We start from the raw sequence: 23,219 nt of genomic DNA, 5'->3' as shown, positions 1-23,219 counted from the left end.
ATAAAGTTTTTTCCAAAATCCATTTCTGCAGATTGCTGAAACATAAATTGCCAGTTTACATTGTCAAACACTTTCTGTACATCAAGGAATATTAAAGCCATCTGTTTCCCTGAATTAATTTCATAGTACTATAACACATCAAGAATCATTTGTAAATTATTTTTTATCTGTCTTTTAGGTAGGAAACTATTTTGGTCTGTATGTATAAATTTGATCAAAAATTTATTTAGTCTTTCTGCCATTATTGAGGTGAAGATTTTGTAGTCTACATTTAATAGCAATATTGGTCTATATTTTTTTATTTGCGTTAAATCAGAGTCTTCTTTGGGTATTGAAGTAATATTAGCTTCAGTCCATGTATTTGGTATTTTAGCCTCCAGGAGAATTTCATTATACAGTTCTTTCAGGATCGGACTTAATACATCTTGTAGTGATTAATAAAACTCTACAGGTAATCCATCTGGGCCAGGAGTCTCATCCTTTTTTTGCCTTTTTATAGCCTCTATAATCTCTATCATTGATATTTTTCCACTTAATATTGTATGTTTTGAATATTCTCTGGAATTTTTGGTAAGTCTGCTTTTTTAAAGTACTGCTGTATTTTTTTGTTTTGGAATTTCCTCTGCCTTATAAAGTATCTCATAATAATCTTTAATAATTTTTTTAATTGTATCATTTTGAAACAGTAATTCACCTTTTGGATCTTGCAGCTTGTTTATCAATTTTTTCTGTTTTTCTTTTTTCAGTCTCTATGCTAACCATCTCCCCGGCTTGTTGGCATTTTCAAAGAAGTTCTGTTTAGCCCTTTTAATCTATTGAGCCATTATTTCCATCTCGGCTAAATTTAGTTTATGTTTTATTGTCTCCATTTGTATCTTAAGTATTTTCTTTTGTGGATCTATTTGTAATTCTGATTCTAACTTTCTGAATTCTTCCTTCAACTTTAACTATTGTTGTTTCTTTTCTTTATTCTTTTTAGCAATATAAATTATAGCCAACCTCTGAAATATGCTTTAGCCATATCCCACACATTTTGAAGAGATGTTTCTTCTTTCTTGTTTATTTTGAAGAAAAAATCCATTTCCTTTGTCACTAGTTGTAAAAAAAATTTTTCTTTCAATATAGATTTATTCAAGGACCATCTTAATTTTTTCTTAGTTCCTCTTCAAGTCATCTTTATTGGGTTATGATCTGCCCAAACATTAGTTTCTATCTCAGTTTCTTGTATCATTGAATTAAGTTCCAAAGATGTCCATATCATATCAATTCTAGACCATGATTTATGTCTATTTGAGTAAAATGTATATTGTAATTTCTTTGGATTTTTCTCTCTCCATATATCTTGGATACAGAGTTCTTCTGTCATTTTTAAAAATGTTTTAGGTAATATATTTCCTCCTTTCTTCCCTTGTTTAGTGCTTTTATAGTCCAAAGTTCCATCTGTTATTGCATTAAAGTCTCCCATTATACAAATATTTTGATAGTTTAAATCTAATATTTTTATATAGTTTTTGGTAACATTGTTCTTGTTTATCATTTGGTGCATATGTTACTACCATCAGTATCTGTTTTTGATCCATCATTATTTCCACCATTAATATTCTCCTCTCTTCATCCGCATAGATTTGTTTGGGGTTCATCGTTTCTTTAATGTATAAAGCTATTCCTCTTTTCTTTTGAAGTGCTAATGAAAAATGAAGTTTACCAATTTTCAGTTGTAACAACTTATAATGTTGTCTCTTAATGTGTGTTTCTTGAAGACAAATTAGATCCATTTTTAATTTTTGTAATCGTGTAAAGATTTTTCTCCTTTTTGAAGGAGAATTTAGTCCATTTATATTCATTGACAAAATCCCACTCTCCTCCATTTCTTTCAATTATGTCTAGGTCTTAATCTTCTAGTCTATCTTATCTGTCTCTGATCTCTTGGTCTTGCTCCTTCTTCTGTATATGTGTTTGACTTAGTTGGTGAATTACAACATATGATTTAAAGATAAAGATGAGCACTCCTAACTTATCTAAAGTTGGAAAAAAAGGATCTTCTGCTCCCTCTTCAGCTTCTGCAAGTCCAGTCTATCAGAGATCAATTGATACAATGCTTCAAAAGAAAAGGCTAATAACTTCCAAAAGGATACTCAGGTGACCCTACAAGCAATTCAAGAGGCAATCGCTACTCACATGGCAGTCACATCGAGAAACCATGAGGAGTTGAAAAGTGATTTTGATAAAATGAATAAAAAAATTAACAATATGGATTCTCAATTTGAAAATTTTAAACAGATGATCACAGATAATCAATAAAGAATTCAAAAAAATAGAAGATAAATCAACTGAGGTTGACCAGAAACTAGAAGTTTTAAAAGATGGAAATCAGAAGTTGATCCAAATAAATGAAGAACTAGAAGACTCGATAGCTGGGATGGAGATGGAAAGAGCCTCATACTTTTAAGATTTCAAAATATAATGGAAAATAAGGAAGAGGATCTCCTAAGCTTGATAACCAAATTATTGATAGATGCAATTAGGAAATGGGAAATAGCAAATGGAAGGATAATTAGATCAGATCTGTTGAGTCAACTCAAACTATGCTAGAAGAAATAAAGTCCCCAGGGAAGTACATGTTAGATTTCTTAAAAGATCTACAAGAGATGAGATTTTGAGAAGAGTAAGAGATGAACCTTTGAAATATAAAGAAAAAGAAATTGTAGTCCTCAAACAAATTCCTAGGAGAATAAGAGAATCCAGAAGAGAATACCAGTTTCTAACTAGGAAATTAACTAAAAAAGGAGTGAATTTCAGATGGCTGATTTCAGAAGGGATTTTAATTTACTGAAATACAAAAAGATATAGACTGGACACGACACTTAAAGCAATGGAATTCTTCGATAACTATAAAGAATTTTTGGAAAGAGGTGATCCTGAATCCAGTACAAAGAAAGAAACAAAGAAACAGGAAGAAATGGCAGTAGAAAGAGCAGTCAAACCAAGAGAGGAGGAAGAAATTAAAAACACATGTGTATATTATTGTATCAGCGATCCATGCATGTCCATGAGTTCCTAAAGTTGTATTATCAGCTTTTTAAGCCCAAAGGCACCAAAGCCCCAAGGAATGTCTTGTATAATTAATAGGGTACAATGGCTCATGTAGTTAGGGTGCTGGTTGACAATTTCAAGCCCATGTTCAAAGCCCAAGTGCTGTTGTGACGGAGTAAGCTCCCATCATTGCTCCAACTCCTGCTGACCTAGCAGTTCAAAGGCCTGCAAAATGCAAGTAGATAAATAGGAACCAGTTTGGTGGGCTCATTAACAGGGACATGAAAGGAGCCCACAACTGGGCATCCCCCAGAGCAACGGTAATGTCACCAACTAATCTTTTCAGCATGGACACACTTTGGTGCTTCCAACATGGAAGTATAGCATAATAAGGTACAGTGCTCCTATTTTCTAGGAAAAGCCAACAATAATATTAACATGAAGATTTATCACTAATCCTGGTTCTGTAGTTCTTATCTGATGTTTCTTGAAGCTGAAGATTTTATATTTCATTAGTACAGGCCAAATATGCTTAAATACAGATTTGGACAAAAAAATATCTGTTAACATCAGCAGATTTTAAATGTACTAAACTGTCTGTGATTTCATCAAAATCTTGCACCCTGACAAGTAGCAATAGATGTTTTGTGTGTTGAATATAAGGAAAGGATGTCATTTCTAATTTCTAAGAATTTTCTTCACTATTTTCCTTTAAATGAACTTTGTATTTTGAGAACTATGTTCTTTCTTCTGCACCAAAATATATAAGCAAATTAAAGTTTAATGTTGCAGGGCATTATCCCAAACATTAAAATTAATTATTCAAATTCAATCTGTAATCTAATTTTACAGACAGATGCCTAAGCACTGCACTTTGACCATCAAAGCAGTGTGATTTTTTTTAAAAAAATGAAACTCTTGAAGTGAGTCTGCACTGAGTAATTTAATATGTATTTTATGTGATGTATTGCATATTGTGCAACAAATTAAAGAAAGAAAACATGACAAATAATATATTGTCTAGACCTCACTTGTAAAATTTGTTGTTTTAGTATAACAGCATACTGTATTATATTAATCAGCACAAAGAAAAGGTAGAAATTTGCCTTTCATTTCTACTATTTGTATATTAATTATTTTATAGCTTAAAATTTAATGCCACATAGCCTCAGAATTTTGTAGAAACACTTGTGAGATTTTACAGTTCACATTAACTATTCCTATTAAACTCATTTAAATGTTTTTAACAGCATGGTTAGTATCATAAATAAAAAATAAGCTCTTGAAACCATTCATATGATGTAAATAACATGAACTGGGATGTAGCGAAAACTACTGACGTATGCAAAAGTAATTGTTCCCTTTGTTGGTTTTTTAAAAAAGTAGAATGATTTAATGCATTGCTTTTTCTTTTCATCTTCAATATCTCAACAAGATACCACTAACAGTAACCCATATGTGTGTGTACATATATACAGTGAGGCTTTGCAACAGAAGAGGACATTTTATTGCAGTTGTAAAAACGCAGATGGATCATGCATTTATTTCTTGAACTTCAATACTTGAGTAGAATGAGATAATATTGTACATCACCCAGGGTTGCCCATGAATGAAATGGGCCGACTAAATTTGATAAATAAAAATTAATAAAATAAATAAATTAATCCAATATAAGCCATTGATTTTGCCAGACCTAGGCTAACCTGGACCATTGCTTGGGCAAGAGACCAATTTCTAACTACCTTTTTACTTCAGTCTTTCCCAGCAATAACAATGTCTGTTGTGTACACTTCAATTTCTAAAATTCTCAGCAATGTCTGCACTAGCTGCATAATTCTGGGAGTTAAACATTCACATATCTGAAGAATATGCAAATGGGCATGGGCTATTTTAATTTGCTTCTTTTCTTCCGAGTTCTGTTTATGTAATTGCCTGTATATCCTGCTCCAGTCTAGGAGCCTGCAGTAATCTGTGGTCAATTTTCCTTTGAAATACATATTATAGAAATGGTTACAGGCTTATCTGCATTTCCTCTGATTCTTTGAAATTTGTAAGTGGCCTTGAATATTTGTAGCTAAGAAGTCTTCAAGAAAAGGTGCACATTTTCCTTTTCCACTGCCTTTCCTGTCGTATGTTTTCTATCATCAATCACCTCTACCCTCTTTTTCCAGAAGAATAATATTTTTCCTTGTAAAGGGGGGGAGGGGGCACTGACATGCACACTGGCGCAGCAGTAGCTATTGCTTATGTATTCATGTTGAACATTCCAAAAAATCCCTTCAATTTTTTCAAGTGTATCACTTGAGTACTCAAGCAGCTGAATTGATTTGGGGGCAAGCTGTTTGAATAACTGATCAAGCATTCCTGCTGCTGTGCCATATTATGCAGCTCTGCTTCTGAAGTTCAAAAACAAAGAGAAGAGATGTAAGAAGCAGAGAGCAATGAAGTGAATAAAATTTCAATAAAAAATCAAGGACAATAAAAATTAAAAAGTGCCAGTGAAATATTTTTTAAAAAACAGATATGTTGGCAGAATTTTCAACTCTTCTAATATGGATAAAGGTTATTTCTAGTGAGACAAATATTAAGTCAGTGTTATTCTATGCACAAGGAGTGTTATATTAGAAGTTCAAGAGCAAACCCAAAATCAGTAGTATTGCTTGTACAGTTATGGATTGATTATCAGTCTAGAATAGGGGCAAAAATTCTGCTTACAACTCAAGGTTCTAAACAACAGAAGATAGGCACCCGGAGATATAGTTACTGAATTTGATACTTTGTGCACATTGATCATATTCTCTATGTCTCAGCTACAGAATATTTGAAATAAATGAAATGACTTCTCTCATTTAGATTGAGTTTGTCTTGAATCCAAAAGTGGGTTCATTTTCAACAAAAACCTGGAGTGCAGAATAACAGTATGTTTGCTTAAAATATTTTTGGTATCTAAGTACAGATCAGCAGTCATAGGTGCTTTAAAATCCCCTCTAGTGCTGGTGACTGAAAAATATTAAACCTTTAATAGCTATGTATAAAAAGATGTTAGAATATACTACACATGATATTAAAGAGCATAGACAGAAATAGAATGAGGAATTGGAATGTTCAGTGTATGAACATCAATAGCAGATAATTTTGATATCTTATGACATTTATATATTGTAGTTTAAAATTATGCTCAATTCAACAAAATATTACATTGGATAGGTTTTGATAACAATGGCCATTCAGTGGAAGAGATGGCCATTCAGTGGTTAAGTAAAACACTGAATAATTTTTAAGATATGTTGGTGTAATAAAACATGTTTCAGAGTATAAAGATGGATGCATTATATTTATAACATTTGGCAAAATAATAATGATATACAAAATTTCATAGAGAAGCTTTGTCCTAATGAAGCTTTGATAAAAGCATACCTTCAAGGTATGGTACATGGACTCTGTTAATCAAAACAGAGCAGTCAGACCATCACATGAGTGTGGGTGTCAAAAAGGGTCAAAAAAGCCCACATGGTGGTCATGACCATCCCAACAGCCCCATGTGTTGTTTCTTAAGTGTAAATACAGTTTGGATATCCTAGCAATTGTATTTGTACTCAGTTAACATTCTCATCCTTCCATCTTTGTACAGCTATTTCTTTGTATGGTCCACAGCTTTACATATTGTAGCTGACTGAACTAACCAATAGCAATCTATTTTACTTCTTGAAAAAGGCTAATCACTGTCTTTGTTAAAGCATTATGTATGATAATATATATGGAACCATGTGTCTGTGCTTCTTCTAGTGATGCTTATTAATTTAGTAATCACTAAATACATTGAATGAAATGTTTCTTATTCAGGAATATATGTATCTAGAACAACTTACAGTTTGGATGCCATTGAACTAATGTGAGTGCATGTCTTGTTTTTTTCTCATTATTAACTGCTCTTTTTGTAGCCAGTTAATAATTTTATGTCACTGGTAAAGATGTTCCACTTGGACTTAATGCTAATTAATTAATTAATATGCCTCCTATTTCACTAGTGAAATGATTCTGGGAGGCTTACAAAATTATAAAAAGATAAATATAAAAACAATAAAAATGATAAATATTAAATAGAAACTAAAAACCAAGAGGATGGACTACCTAGAGATGGGAACTTCTCTTTACCCTATCAGCCACCTCCAATATAGAGCATTCTCACTTGGGTCCCAAGCCAGCCAACAGAACCAGGTTCTAAGGCCCTTCTGAATGACCAAGAGGCTACAGGCAAATTTCACCTCTTGCAGCAAAATATGCCAGCAGGCAGTGGCCATAGCAGAAAGAGCTCTTCTCCTAGGCTTAGCTAGCCAAAATTCCTTGACTGATGGGGTCTGTAGCAAACCCCTTCTGCTGGATGAGTGGGCCTGGCCAATCCATATACCCTATAAATCTATATAAAGATGTAATAGCAGACTCAAAGACAGTCTTGCACAAAAAAGAAAGTTACTATCTCCTGACTGTTATTGGCTTTGGAGTTTGGCAGCTATGTTGCTTGTTAAAGCTATTGGTGTTTCCTCTCTATAAAGTATGGGCCATATTTGCCTTCATGTCTTTGAGTCATTTGTTGCTAATTACTATTTATCACTGTACAAAGCAAGCAATCTTCTATCTGTCGGCAACATAAGGTCCATTTAGAATTTATAGACTATAGTCTGGCATTCTGATCCTAAAACACATTAGGATGAAATAAGATCCACTGATTTCAAAACAACATATATCAATTGGAGCATCAATTCATATGGTAATTTTCTAGCCTTTTTTCCTCCTTGGTAACTTATGCTTTCATAATAAATAATTGGAATGCTCTAGGTTTAGACAGAGATATAAATATTATTCAAGGCCAAATTATATGTGATGGGACAACAACTCTCAGAATTTCCAGACAACATGATCCCTGGATATATTCAATTTTCACTGTTTTTTTTATTGCCAGCGATACAATCCAATCTACATCCCATTTAAGCAATAATGCTTAAATCTGTCTTTGTTTATTGAAAAGTTCTAATGATTACTATGACCCCTCCAGTCTCGTCCAATTATATATTTATAACTTTGGATTTACTTGTATCAATCTACTTTTCTTAGAAGCAAATAGGATACTGTGATCTGAGTAAACATACCTACAATCCTGCCACATAATATTTCAAAATCAAATAATATCCAAGGTTAAATTTATTTTGAATCAGAATATAAAAGGCAAAAGCAGCTTTCTTCACAGGTTTGAAGAACACATTCCAAAGTAAGGTATGGCACAACTTAACATACAAACACGAGCTATGTAAAAACCAAGTTCCAATTATTGGATTGTTTTTGGATAAGCTTTTTCATCTTTTTCATTAAAAATTAAAATAGACTGAATTTCACCATAAGACTAGAACAAAACAAAGGTTGGAAGACACTGTTTCAACATGAGTTAGGGGCAAGCCCTAGCTAATATTGTCTTTTCAATGAATGAAGGGATTTGCCAATATAAATTATTCTACAACTACTGCCAGTATCTCCTGAAGTTCTTGCATGGAATATAATTAAATTATATGTGTAAATGGCCAGCACAAATGAAATTGGTACACAACCATCTAGTTTGCATTTGATAAATAGAATTTAACTACTTTACATATGATAAATAGAAGTTTTTAAGGATTATTTATTTATTAAATGTATATGCTGCCCATCTCCCCAACAAGGCAACTCATATAAACAAAATATATGTTTACTTTTGGAGACAATATTTATATTAAAGTGGTTAAAAGTTAAAAGACAAAAACTCTTTTGAAACAACCTTTTGGAAATTGGTGTTAGCAGAAATTGCTCATTACCAAAATACGATAAAATAAATCAAAATAATCTAGTTCAAATATGATTTAGACATAATGTTCTTGTTATCAGTTACACCATGTACAATCTGATTATGTACTCCCATGATAAAGGCAACCCACTATGCACATTGTGCACCACACAAGGTTACTGCATGAGGGAGGCACCATTAGTAGGTTTTAAAAAAGTTTTTAATAGCACACAAACATGCATGTACATGCCTAGAATATATTAAAAACTTTTTATTGGTGTGCAAGTACATATTATCATATATAGAATCTACTTTAAAAATATTTTTGGCACAAGAGACCATATATGCCAGCAGTATCCTGCCCATGGTAATCCTACAGAAAACCTAGGTTTCAAAGAATGCGAAGAACTAGGAAAGGGCTAACAACTGCTTTTGTTGAACAAGTTTTTTTGAAATTTTAAGAATAATAAATAAGCCACAGTCTCAGTAGATTTCTACATATAGTTACTAGAATATAGTCAGTCCATTGCAGTTCTCTCACAGGAAGAGCAGAGAATGGGAAAATTATAATGAATTCCAATTTGTCCCTGTTGGGGAAAAATGATTGCTGCTTATAAAGTGTGTCATTTTATGGGGCTTCTCTGGAGATGATATGATAGAATTTCCTGTAATAGCATTTACTGATCTGTGACTCATGAATAGAGTTAATCACTTTATGGTAAGGCCAACACATCCCTATATGTGTTGTTATTTGTTCATGTGACAGTTTCAAATTGTACTTAGTTCTAAATCTTTCAAGAATCTTGGAAAAAACAGAAATTCAAGGTTATCTAGTTTGCAGGTTAATAATCCTAAATTTGGAAGTGACAGCCAAAATAATCTAATCTAGTGTTCTCAACTTTGGCAGCTTTAAGATACGTGAAGTTTAAGTAATTCCCTAGACACCATGTTGGGTTTGAAATGCACAGATTTTAAAGTTACCAAGGCTGAGAAACACTGATCTAATTTAACCCATGCCAGTGTAAGTAACCAAGAGTGGAGACAGAAAGGAATATCTAGAGGGATGTCACTGCTGTCTTATTCTAGCATCTGTTACCCTTATCCACTTTACAATAGATGATTTCTGCCTCTGATAAAGACCTGAGTTTCCACAGTGCATTGTATCAGGAGCTTCTTTTTTATATTTAATTGATATATTGTTAGCCTTGTCCTGAAATATAGATAAAAACATATACTGCAAGTAAGGAAATGTTTTCATAAAAACTAGTTATTTGGTAATTGTAATATATGTGCAGTTACGAAGTCTTAATATAAACAAATGATATTTTAATCTTAAACAAGGCAGCAATACTACTATATAATATATAGTTCCCTAGAGCCTGAGGGATGAAATCTGCTAACAGATTGGCTATCAAAGAGAACACAACTAGCTTAGAGACAGCACTTCATTAAATATTGAATATAGTCCAGGTAAACAATAATATACTTCAAAATGAATCATAGCCTGTGCAGTTATGAAAAGTTGGAATAGATTTATAATAAAATATAAAAGTGCTGTAATTTACTAGTTTTCATTCTAACAATTTTCATTCCATCACACAAACATAATTTTCTCCCTAAGGGACTTTATATGGAGTTTATTTTGTTTTCTATCAAAAATCATTCAAGTTAAACCCTCACTTCAATAAAGACTTCTGAGTTAGCCTAATAAACCTATTTGCATCATAAAGGTATTGCTTTAATGTAGCAATATTTTTCAACCTAACGGCATAGGGAAAACTTTTTGCTAATAATTTTAATAGCAATATAAGTGACATTAATGAAGCCATGACATTCAAAGTGCTTCTTGTTTAAATTCAGAACAAGAAGCTCTTAATTAATATTTAAGGGATTTTAAAAATTGAAAAGCTTTCAACATTCTAATAGCAGCTGCTTTAGCTTTTTAGAAGAACAAATCCCATGTGTTATCTAAAGCAAGTTGGGTAACTTTTCTCTGCTAAGGGCCATACCCTTTCAAGGTTAATGACATGAGTGTCACATGCCAAGAGCAGAAAACTTGAAGGAAATGGAAGATTGTGTGCCTGTCTTATGACAGCTCTTCCTTTTGCTCTCTAGTTTTCTCCTCTTCCTTCTCCTTTGTTCTTTTGAGTACTTTATCTGTCTTAAGCAGAGGAGGATATATATGTTAAATTAGAGTAATGTTGTGTGTTTAGGACTCTGACTTTATAAAAGAGAATAAGCATTTGAGTGTGTACTAAGAGGAAATAAGCTTGATTATTTTTTTAATATCATTGATGTTATATCACCAAATTCAACAATGTAATATTGATCTTTGTTATATATCTGATCATAGTTCAATTACTATGGATTATGTGTTTCATAAACAGGCTAAGATCTTGAGAAATTGGTATTTTAATGTCTCCCTATTGAATGATAAAGAATATGATACAACAAATGCAGGTAGAGACCTCTCAATCTTTTGTTTGAATTCAGAAACATTGAATGGTGAAATCTTTGAGTGGGAATGATATAAAGCACATGTTCAATGTAAAATTAATGCTTACTCAACATATAAAATAAGACTAAAAATAAAAGAGAAAAACCTTGAAAGATAAACAGAAACATTAATGGGCACAGATGGTTATATGCCCATCTACAAGTTTGTACAGAAAAACACAGAAAAAAAAGATATGAATTAACCTACTATAATATCTCAGCAGACAGATTTCATGCTAACATACACAACAAAGGTACTGTTAAAATAGCAAAAGTCCTGGTAAGACCTTGGCTAATAATTGTAAATGAAAGAACAATAGGACAATGATTCCAATTATTTAAAATGAAGGAGATAAAATGTATAAAACATCAATGGATATAAACTGTCAACTTTTAAAATTGTATTCAGAAGTATTTAGTAAATCAGAAAATGTATCAAATGAAGATATAGAACCCTTTTTAAATAAAATAAATCTACTGCTTTTAGATAAAATACAAAAATAACTTTTATTTACTTCACTATTTGAGGCAAAGATTAAGCAAATAATTTTTAAAACAGCAAGTGGTAAAACACCAGGTTTAGATGGGCTCCCTATTGAGTTTTATAAAACTTTTATAGATCTTTTGGTGCAAAAACTTTGCCACCTATAAAAAGAGATATTTGATAAGGGAATTTTATCACCAATGAGACCTACACTAAAGTTATTCTGAAAGCAAGTAAAGATCACACCAAATGTGCTTATTATCATCCAATCTCATTTATTAATATTGATGCAGAGATTTTAACAGCAGTATTAGCAATGGATTACAGCAAATGATAACATTTGTTATTAAGAATGGTCCAGGAGGACTAATAAAAAGTAGGCAAACAGCAGATAATATTAGATTAGTTGTAAATTTAAAGGACTAGAATAAGTATAAAGTTAAATTTGTAATTTTCTCATTAGATGTTGAAACACCATTTAACAAAATACACAAAGAATACATGCTTGCTGCACTAAATAAATTTGGATTTCTTTTGGACACTAGCACTATTAAAAAATTGCACTGGTTGTCAGGTATAATTCAAAGAGTGGGTTGTCTTCTTTAAAGGTCTACATGGATTTCTGTGGAGCCACCTTTTCCCAGCAATTTCTGCTTATCCAGTAAGAACCCATCAAACTCATCTCTGAGGAGGTTTTATGACTGGGGACCACAAGAGTATACCTCTGCCATCGCTACCCCTCTCTTTTTTATCATAGCCCTCTAATTGAGTTCAGTTCAGCATCAGTATTGCTGTTAATCAGGAACTAAACTTTGCTTTTCAGGAAGACTTTGCAGTTTGATAGAGAGCTTCACATCCTGAAATAGGCATTGTTTATAACTAAGAATATTATTTATTAGCAAACACTGTTTAGAGACATTTACAATTAAGTGAACTGTAAGACTAAGGAAACACACATGAATTTATTTGCTTATTTATAATAATTAGAAACTGGGCACCTATACTACATAAAATGACTACATTTAATTAAAACAAGCAACAATTAATTTGAAAATTGAAAATAATTATACTGTAGTTTAAATGAGAATATTTTATTTACAAAGGACTCAGACAGGAAGAGATAAGGCCAGATTGTTTTCCTATCATTTAATGGTTTATAAACAGCACTAATTATTGTGAATTGCATATGTATGAAGTACAGTTATTTAAATTGATCAACCTCTCATTAAAACTGTAGGGAATATTAAGAAACTTATTAACTTTTTTTTCTGATGTCCTGATAGAATTGGTAATAACCAGAATTGCTAGATTTGTACTCAGTAATGGGAAAATATCCTGCAGTTTTGCTTAACGTTCTCTTGACAAACAAATCTGTTAAGAATGTCAATCTGCTTTCAAACTGCAAACTTTCCCAGTACAAATTTTATGAGAGACAATTCTCTGTCACATGGATGGAAGCAATATCTTAACTCCTTTCTCTATTTGGGAGACAGACACTATTTTGTCTTTTTAAAAACAAGGCAAACTGCTGGGCTGAGACTGAGAAAAGGGGGGGATAACAGAATTTGGAATTTCTATTTTTAAAAAGTCCAAGTAAAATTTTAAAAAGGAACAGAAACTTCACATACTAATTCTGAAGAAATAAGTTGTGAGTTTAGAAATAAATTTACATTAAAAACTGAGAGAGATCTAGGAGTCCTACAGGATAATCAGTTATGAGCCAGCAGTGTGCTAGAGCTATCAAAAAAACCAATGTAATCCTAGGCTGCATCAACAGAGAGATAGCAACAAGATCACATAAAGTGATAGTACCACTTTATACTGCACCAGTGAGATGCAAAAAAAAAAAAAGATGCTAAGACTCTAGAAATGGTGCAGAGAAGCACCAAATTTGAGTAGGGGACAGGAGGCTAAAGCATATAATGAATGGTTGTAGCAACTGAGTATGTCTAGTCTAATGAAAAGAAGAACTAGGGGTGATAAGATAAAAATTTTCCAATACTTGAGGGCTGTCATAGAGAGCAGGGGGTAGACCTATTCTCCAAAGCATCTGAGGACAGGGCAAGAAGTAATAAATGGAAGTTTATCAAACAGAGATCCAATCTAGAATTAAGGAAAAAATTCCTATCAATTAATCAGTGGAATGGCTTGCCTCTAGAAGTTATGGATGCCCCATCACTGGAGGCTTCTAAGAAGAGATTGGACAGCCATTTGTCCAGAATGATATAGGGTCTCCTGCTTGAGCAAGGGGTTAGACCAGAACACTTCCAAGCTCCCTTCTAACTCTATTATTCTGTATTTTGATATTTATTTCTCTGTGGTAAGCAAGTCTTCTGTGGGGTCCTTGGTGCTTTCTGAGCTTGTTTTTTTTTTCTTGTAGATGTTTCACTATCAAACTAGGTAACATCATCAATGCCAGAAGAAAGTGGGGTTTGCTCTGAGTTTCCCATCTTTTATTTCTTCACATAAACTCAATATTGAATGAATATTTCAGGTTATGCACAAGTAAATAATTTTCTTTAGTAGTTATGATTTTAAATAATAAATGAAAATGCTATTTAAATCTATTTACATCATGGTCGGTATCATATTTTATTCTGCTTGGAACACTTTTTTTAAAATTTCTCAATAAAACTGGTGTTTTCCTTTGATTTTGAATAGTTCCATATCTTCCTTCTTCAAAGGGATTGTTGACATTTTGATATCTAAAATTAAAAGTGTTATTACAATTTTTATTTTCCTTTTCAAAATATAAATTTTGTTTTTTTATATCTTGTGCGATTTATCTACCTCCAAAGAAACACTGAAACTACTAGCTGCATAATCAGGAAATACTGCTATATTTCATTCTTTTCATTTTAATCATTAGAAAAACAGCATATGGTACAAGAGACTCATTTTTTTTTAATACACCAGGTTTAAAGGGATGTACCAGGTGAGGCACCCCCTGCAATTTATATGGTAGCAGTCGGAACTACCAAGTTACAAATCAAAGCAATAGGCTGGGCAAGAATGTGAAGACACAAAGGTCCTTGGAAAAGGTGGTTTTAGATCACTAGCCTTCATAGGCAAAATCTTGCAATAATGTTAATATTTAAAATACTAATTCCTTTTGTAAGAATTAATTTCAAAAAGATTGTAAAATGTTTATATAGAAAACAGCATGGCAAAAATGCAAACAACTATTAAAGGAAATGGATCAAAAATGCAACTTGAAAGATTTTTTTTCCCCATTTTGTATCCAGGAAATAGAAGTAATTGAATTTTTACCTGTTTTATATTAAAATTTTATCCATCTTGCATAATAATTTTTTTTGTTAAGTATTTCCTCTTCACTATTTATGTGAAGGGGAAAAATTGATTTGGGAAAGAAAAGGTATTCATTCCATTAACTGAAATTATTAACACATTTCGTTTACTTATATCAGTCAGTTCTTTCATAATCTGATAAAGTAAGCAATACATTTTAAGTTTTTTTTAAAAAAAGGTCTGGGAACTCAAGTTATTCTAACCTATGTTTTATTTCGCTTTATAGATTGATCTTCTTGTCCCTACAAAAGTCACTGGCATTATTACTCAAGGAGCTAAAGATTTTGGTCACGTTCAGTTTGTGGGTTCCTATAAACTCGCCTATAGCAATGATGGCAAATACTGGACCATATATCAGGATGAAAAGCAAAAAAAAGATAAGGTAACAAGGTGGTTGATATTTGGAATATACAGCAGGCATTGATGTAGCATTTTTCAACCCTGACATTCTCCAAGCTAGTAAGCTGCAGGTTAATGTATGCTGTGTGGTTTTATGGGATGTGCATGTTGAAGTTTCATGGTTAAAGGTCAATGCAAAATAAAAATTAATATAAATATACTGACATTTGCTCATATTTTAATATTAATATGTGTAAAGTGTCAAATTTAAATGAATAATAAAGACTGCTAAATGAAAAACCTTTACTAAAATTTTCTTTTCAATGTAATAAAATAGTGGTCAGAACATAAACATATATACTGAAGTAAATAATGTATATAATGGTTTGAAAAATATTTCTCAAACTATTCACACATCATCTGGAAGAATTCATATAATATGAAATAATTTGTATTTTATTTATTTTTTATTTACTTATTGAACTTATATAGCCAGCCATCTCATTCACATGTGACTCTGAGTGGCATACCCAATGAAATCACAAATTAAGCAAATAACATAATTCAGTCATGAAGATTCATTAAAAGCAGTTAAAAAAACCATTCACCTCCTAATGTAGTCCCAACTTCTCAGGTCAGAAGTCACCAATATTTTTGAGCTAGTGAATAGATGACTCACAAAATGGGTGTGATCCAAATGCCGCATGACAAACGAAAAATTATTTCATGCCTCTTCTCCTAGTTTCTCTAAGTTTTTCCCTCCGAACCTTAGATTTTTGCTTAATAGTTTAGGAGCTTTGAACACTTTGTGATCTAGTGGACATAATTTCATTACAAGTGTCAGTAACTACTTGAGTTCTTATAACTTTTGGTGTTTATTTTCAGTTATATACTTTGCCTTCCATCAGCCTCTTTCTTCATTGTTTTCTTTTTTTTTAAGTATTAGGTTCTTCTTCAGTGATTTTTACCACATTTTGTTTCCAAAATATTACATTTTATTTTTAATTCTTGCAGTGAACGCTCTTGTTTTATTTCATCTAGTACTGAATTATTTGTTCTTCTTGTAGTCCAAGGTATTTTCAACTGTCTTCTTTTCCAGCCTACTATTCACAGAAATCAATTTTTCTTTGTTTAGCCTTTCTGATGATCCAGCTTTCATAGCCATGTCTAATAACTAAGAAAACCATGGCATCGACAATACCTACTTTTCTTGTCAGTGTGATATATTTTCCTTTAATGTCCACAATCTCTTTGCCCTTTTTGTAAACACCTGGACACATTCTAAATGACGTAATGAACTCTGATGACCTCTTCATTCTTCTGCTGAAAGATTGCTTACATGGTTGTGAGACCCAGAGGAATTTTTGTAAATAAAGGTAATGTAAGAAGCTGGTGCTTTGCTGTTTTCTGTACCAGTATATCTCAAAGAACATAACATTATTTTTAAAAAAATATAATTCAAAGCATCTGTTTTTTAAAAAAGCATTGACACTGTCCTACTCATTAAAAGCTGCTCAAGGTCAGGAAACAAGAAAGCACAGCAGGGATACCAAGAATGCTTCTGATTGTAGTAAATTAGAATAACAGAATTTTGAAAGCCTGGACAGGTTTGTCTCTGTGTCTCCTTATGCTACATTAGAGTTGGATTTTTGTTTTTTGTTTTTTTGGAGTCTGGTCATACCTATGAGCACTTTCTCAGGAAAAAATGAATTTAAATGCATATAATAAAATACATAGATACATACTGAAATCAGTTATTATCCAATACAGTTATCAAAATATTTAAAAATAACAAATATATAATATATGTGGTACTTTATTAATAACCAGACAATATTTTAGGATATAATAATTTTAGATATAATTACAATTCTATAATAATTTTAGAGATTTATTAAGTCAAAAACAATGTTACAGTCTAGAGGCGATCAATTATCTTGTCTACATATGTTATTGAATAAAAAGCTAAATTTCAATTAGAGGTTAGTGAAAATTAAGTTGTGATTTTTTTCCCCATCCAAGTTCACAGATCTCTGTGAGCACCCAAAGCTCAGTGAAGTAGCCCTTAGTTGAGGGAGCCATTCATTCTTCAAAAAGAAGCAGTGCAAGGTAGAGATTAAGGAGGCATAGAGATAAAACACACATGTGAATACATGTGTGCAATTTGCATGTGTTTATGTATGAACCGCTGTATGTATATGTATGTACATGTGAGTGTGTGAGTGTGTATAGATATAGATGATAGATAGCTATACTGTTGCTATAGATGATAGAGGGGGGGAGAGAGGGAGGGAGAGAGAGGGAGAGATAACTGATACTGTTTTGGCTGAACTTCAGTTGCACACTTTCCACTGGAAGCAATGTAAATATAAGTTTATGTAACACCTGCTGTTTCAAACTGCCAGGTTTTCATGTTTAAATTGTTACTCGGCTCCCCAGGTAATACAGACCAGTGAAACTGCTAAAAGATACCATTAGAATGTTGTTTTTCATGTTCATTTAAAGTGGTTTGAAAACAGAATACACATGAATGCTGTTTTTATACCTGCACTGAGTGGAAATCGTTGAAACTATGTTGGAGAAAAATATATTTTAGAAGAAAAAAACTGAGTTAAATGGTGATCTTGCTTTTCTCAACTAGAGGTCAGTAGATCACTGCAGTTTCAGGGCTTGAAAATGGTATCATACGAGGTAAACAAATCTTTTTAAAGATCTACTGCAGTCTGTCATTTGAGAGGAAAATAATCATGGTACATCACATGAAATAAATTCTTATTATTGCAAATTTTTTCCCAGTATTCTTGGGATGTAGCAAACAAGAATGAATGTGCTGGAGGAGGAAAACTCAACACATTGTATTATGTACAGGGGATGTACAGTGGTAGGGTTCAGCCGGTTCACACCACTTCAGCAGAACCAGTAGCTAATTTACTTCTTACCTTTCTTTACACATGGGAAGTTTGACAAGTTTGTTATCCACAAGATTTATTTTTTTTATCCCTGTTCAGCAGTTCTAAAATAACCTGATTTGACTTGAGCGCTTTCAGATACCACATATTGATATTTATAATCAAACTGAAACCAGGATTTGGAAATATAAGGCAATGATAAGAAAGTCAGAAATGCCTGCAATTTTATAACATGTTACTATAGCTGCACTGATATCTCTTTCACTTTTCCTTTAAAAATCTCAAAACATTGTTATGTGGGATTTTCAGGTAAACTTTAATACAAGTAATTTATAGTATGTAGTATGACTTCATTTACCAAATGTGCACTTATTTAAAACCCAAATGTACAGTACGTGTACTATCATGTGTTTAAAAAAATCCAAATATAGCAAGTATAGTTGCATTTGGCAAATATATTAGCATTGCCTTGGCAGAGTATTGTCATGCAGAATTTCAGACAAATCTACAGCAATTTTAGTGCCAAATATTTGGATTTTTTTAAAGTGCATGATAGTACATGTACTGTATATTTTGGGTTTTAAATAAGGGTTATATTATTTAACTCTCCGCTCCCACCCTGACATATAGCTATGGGAAGTAATGTAAATGTTTGGACAAGATGCAGATCTGGCATACGAGAGCATACCACATACTATAAATTACTTGTATTAAAAACTATCTGAAAATCTTATATAATATGTTTTGAGATTTTTAAAGGAAACGTGAAAGAGATATCAAGGGACTGGAAAAACTAAAGTTATACAAGGACAGATTGGGTATTTTGGTCTTAAGAAAAGAAAACTAAAGTGATACATAAAAACACCCAATAAATACTCAGAAAAAAGACCAAAACATTTTTCATCCCAGTATACAGGATATAAATAATGGATATGAGTTTCACAAAAGCAGACTTGGCAATAGTAAAACCAAATAAGAAGAGATGTCATGAGTACCCTTTATTAGTCGTGTTCAGTGAAGATTGGACAGTCATCTGTTGGGGTGCTCTAGTTTGAATTTTTCCATTGAGTATAGACTTGGACATGATGGACCAAACAGTCTCATCCAATTCTAATAGTAGTCTCAGTCTTACAGCAGGAATATACAGTATAAAAATATTGCAAAAAAAAAAAAATCAATAAAGCAGTCTGTTAGTAAAGATAGTGCAGCATTGTTCCTTAACCCCACTCTACTACTAATAGATTAAGGTAAATGGGTAAATCAAGGGTTCATCTGTATTTCATCCATTTTGCCACCATAAATTTCCTCTGTAGTATTTTCAGATTTTTCAAATATATTGCCCGTGGGGGGGAGAAACTTTGCTCTGTTGGAGATCATTGTAACTACTGCAAAGAAGTAGTTGCATCCCCCAGCTATTATTGGAAAATAAAGGCTGCATTTCAAACAACCTTATGCTAGGCAATTAAACAGACCGAGTTTCATAAATTTCCTCATAATTTGAATGGAACCTGACTATTAAAGAAAATGTTATTTTTATTAAATTGTTTAAATAGTTTTAAAATTCAAAGTAAACCTTATATTTTATTTTTAAATTATAGAGCCAAAAAAATTAAGCCTATGTATATATAATTGCATCCTATAACTTTCTAACATCCTAACAGGAGCCCTGTAATATTACACAAGTTTATGTTAAATGCTAGATACTGGATTTCAAGTCTGTGTTAATACTTATTCTCAACTAATGGTATCATGGCATTGCAATGAAAAACAATCAAAAGATGCAGTCCCATGTATAAGGAAAGAATTTTTTAAAAATGCACCTTCAAAGTAGTTTTGGAAAAAAAATATCAGATTGTAACTTGTCTCCTTTTGGTACTATTATATAGATGAAACCAAGATAACAGAAAATAGTCCTGAGTCTCTGAGAAAGATTGTTATCAAAATACCTTGAGCATCTCATTTTTTTTACAAGGGCACCTTGTTATTTAATAAATAAGGATGGATGGCTATGTCACTTTTGTTTTTGTTCTGTTTCTCATTTTCTTGATGGATAAGTTCATTTCAGCCTATTTCCACATTAGTCCCCCTATTTGACATAAAGTCAAATACATGTTTCTAAATATATACATTTTGGTATATATTAATATGTACATTTGTACTTTCTTTCCAAATATATCAATTTTGATGTTCATACTTTAATACATAATTTTTGTGCACTAGCAAACTGCACAGTAAAATTCTAAAAATTGCAAGTTTCCAGGCAGGGGTTCTGCTTTACATACAATTTGAAATGATACATCTTTATAAAAAAAAAACAGACCAAATATTTATTTGTTTGTTTATTTTTCACATTTCTGACTATCTTCCTTAACAAGGGACTTTTCCTCACTAATTTTGAGACCCCATTTGGCATAGTGGTTCAAGCACCAAGCTAGAAACCAGGAGATTGTAAATTCTAAAACTGACTGACTGATTTTAAATCAGTTATTCTCATTTAGCCCAGCCCATCTCACAGGGTTGTTGTGGGGAAAATAGGAGGAGGGAGGAATATTAGGCATAAAGCTGCCTTGACTTATTTATTAAAATAATAAAGGTGAGAAATAAATAAATAAATTTTGGATCATTAATTTTCAGTATCATTGTAATGCTTTGATTTATTTTATTTATTTATTTATTTATTTATTTATTTCAGTATTTATATGCCGCCCAATCCCAAAGGACTCAGGGCGGCGTACAAAGTTAAAACAATGATAAAACAATAAAATAAAGCAGTCATATCGCGGGTCCGATCATATCCCGGCCCCCCGGGGACATCAGCCCCAGGCCTGCCGGAACAGGAGGGTTTTAACGGCCTTCTTAAAGGCCGGCAGGGTGGGAGTAGTTCAAACCTCGGGGGGAAGCTGATTCCACCAGGTCGGAGCCACCACAGAAAAGGCCCTTCCCCGAGGGCCCGCCAGCCGACATTGTCTGGCCGACGGGACCTGAAGGAGGCCCAATCTATGGGACCTCACCGGTCTCTGGGAGCTATGCGGCAGAATGCGGTCCTGTAAGTAACCTGGCCCTATGCCATGAAGGGCTTTAAAGGTGATAACCAACACCTTGAATTGCGTCCGGAGACCCACAGGAAGCCAGTGCAGCTCGCAGAGGATAGGTGACACGTGGGCGTACCTTGGCGCGCCAACAATCGCTCTCGCGGCTGCGTTCTGAACCAACTGCAGCCTCCGAACGCTCTTCAAGGGTAGCCCCATGTAGAGCGCATTACAGTAATCCAGTCTTGAGGTGACAAGGGCATGAGTGACTGTGAGTAGAGCCTCTCGGTCCAAATAAGGCCGCAACTGGTGCACAGGCGAACAAGGTGCAAAGGTCCCCCTGGCCACCACAGATAGGTGCAAAGGCGCAATTCGATCCAGGGCCACGGACGCCCCTCATTCCAGGCCGCAACCAGGGAGGTAAATTTGTTGTGGACAAGGGAGTCAGGTATTTCCCCAAGCTCCTCCTGAAACCGATCCCATTAGGCGCCTGGGGCGGAGTCGGTTCCCTCTCCCTGCATGCTCTGAAGTCCAGCCTCAATAGGAAATGATCTGTACATGACAAGGGCGAGTCCAGATCATGTCTCCATTGCCCCGAGAGCAAGGTCGAGTGTGTGACCACCCCTAGGAGTCGGATCCTGAATTACCTGGGTCAGGTCCATGGTTGCCATGGAAGCCATGAACTCCTGCGCCGCCTCTGAGCGATCGCCGAGTGATGGTAGGTTAAAGTCCCCCAGTACTATAAGTCTGGGGAACTCCACCGCCAACCCGGCTACTGACTCCAGCAACGCAGGCAGGGCTGTTGCAATGCAGCTGGAGGTAGGTACATCAGCAGCAAGCCCAACTGAACCCGTGAACCCAACTTCAATAGGAGGCCTTATCGCCACTAAATAAGTCCTAAGATAGGCTCTTAATAGTGATCGGTCAGATTCAGAGTTACTGGCCCTCCAACGTCGCTCTAGACGTCTCTTGTGGCGCTTCATCTCCCGGAGCTCCTCAGTAAACCAATCCGGGGACCACCACCACAGAGAGGTCGCAAAGGCGCAATTCGATCCAGGGCCCGGACGCCGCCTCATTCCAGGCCGCAACCAGGGACCCGGACGAGTTGTGGACAAGGGAGTCAGGTATTTCCCCAAGCTCCTCCTGGAACCGATCTGGGTCCATTAGGCGCCTGGGGCGGAACCACCTAGTCGGTTCCCTCTCCCTGCGATGGGGGAGTGATGCTCTGAAGTCCAGCCTCAATAGGAAATGATCTGTACATGACAAGGGCGAGATCTCTATTCCCCTTAATTCCAGATCATGTCTCCATTGCCCCGAGAGAAACACAAGGTTGAGTGTGTGACCACCCCTATGGGTCGGATCCTGAATTACCTGGGTCAGGTCCATGGTTGCCATGGAAGCCATGAACTCCTGCGCCGCCTCTGAGCGATCGCCGAGTGATGGTAGGTTAAAGTCCCCCAGTACTATAAGTCTGGGGAACTCCACCGCCAACCCGGCTACTGACTCCAGCAACGCAGGCAGGGCTGTTGCAACGCAGCTGGGAGGTAGGTACGTCAGCAGCAAGCCCAACTGAACCCGTGAACCCAACTTCAATAGGAGGGACTCACACCCAACAACCTCCGGGGCAGGAATCCCACGAGGACTCAAGGACTTCCGAGCGATGACTGCCACTCCCCCACCCCTGCCCTGATGTCGAGGCTGATGAAGCACCACAAACCCGTCCGGGCACATCTCCGAGAGGGAAACACCCCCCTCAGGGCCCAGCCAGGTTTCGGTTATACATGCCAGGTCCGCCCCGCTGTCCAATA

The 23,219-nt window shown here is 34.4% G+C and overlaps 1 protein-coding gene across 1 annotated transcript in view; it reads left to right on the top strand.

Moving 5' to 3' along the window:
• The window catches only part of EDIL3 (EGF like repeats and discoidin domains 3), a 254,850-nt gene that overhangs the window by 213,152 nt on the left and 18,479 nt on the right, over positions 1-23,219 (top strand). The window contains exon 9 of the mRNA XM_039352624.1: positions 15,361-15,516. Coding sequence (XP_039208558.1) covers positions 15,361-15,516 — 156 coding nt within the window. The remainder of the gene's footprint in view (positions 1-15,360; positions 15,517-23,219) is intronic.

The sequence above is a fragment of the Crotalus tigris genome, unplaced genomic scaffold, assembly GCF_016545835.1.
Source record: "Crotalus tigris isolate CLP2741 ecotype Arizona unplaced genomic scaffold, ASM1654583v1 scf7180000018455.1436977, whole genome shotgun sequence".
NCBI classification, from domain to species: Eukaryota; Metazoa; Chordata; class Lepidosauria; order Squamata; family Viperidae; genus Crotalus; species Crotalus tigris.
This window is presented reverse-complemented; position numbering and strand designations above follow the sequence as displayed.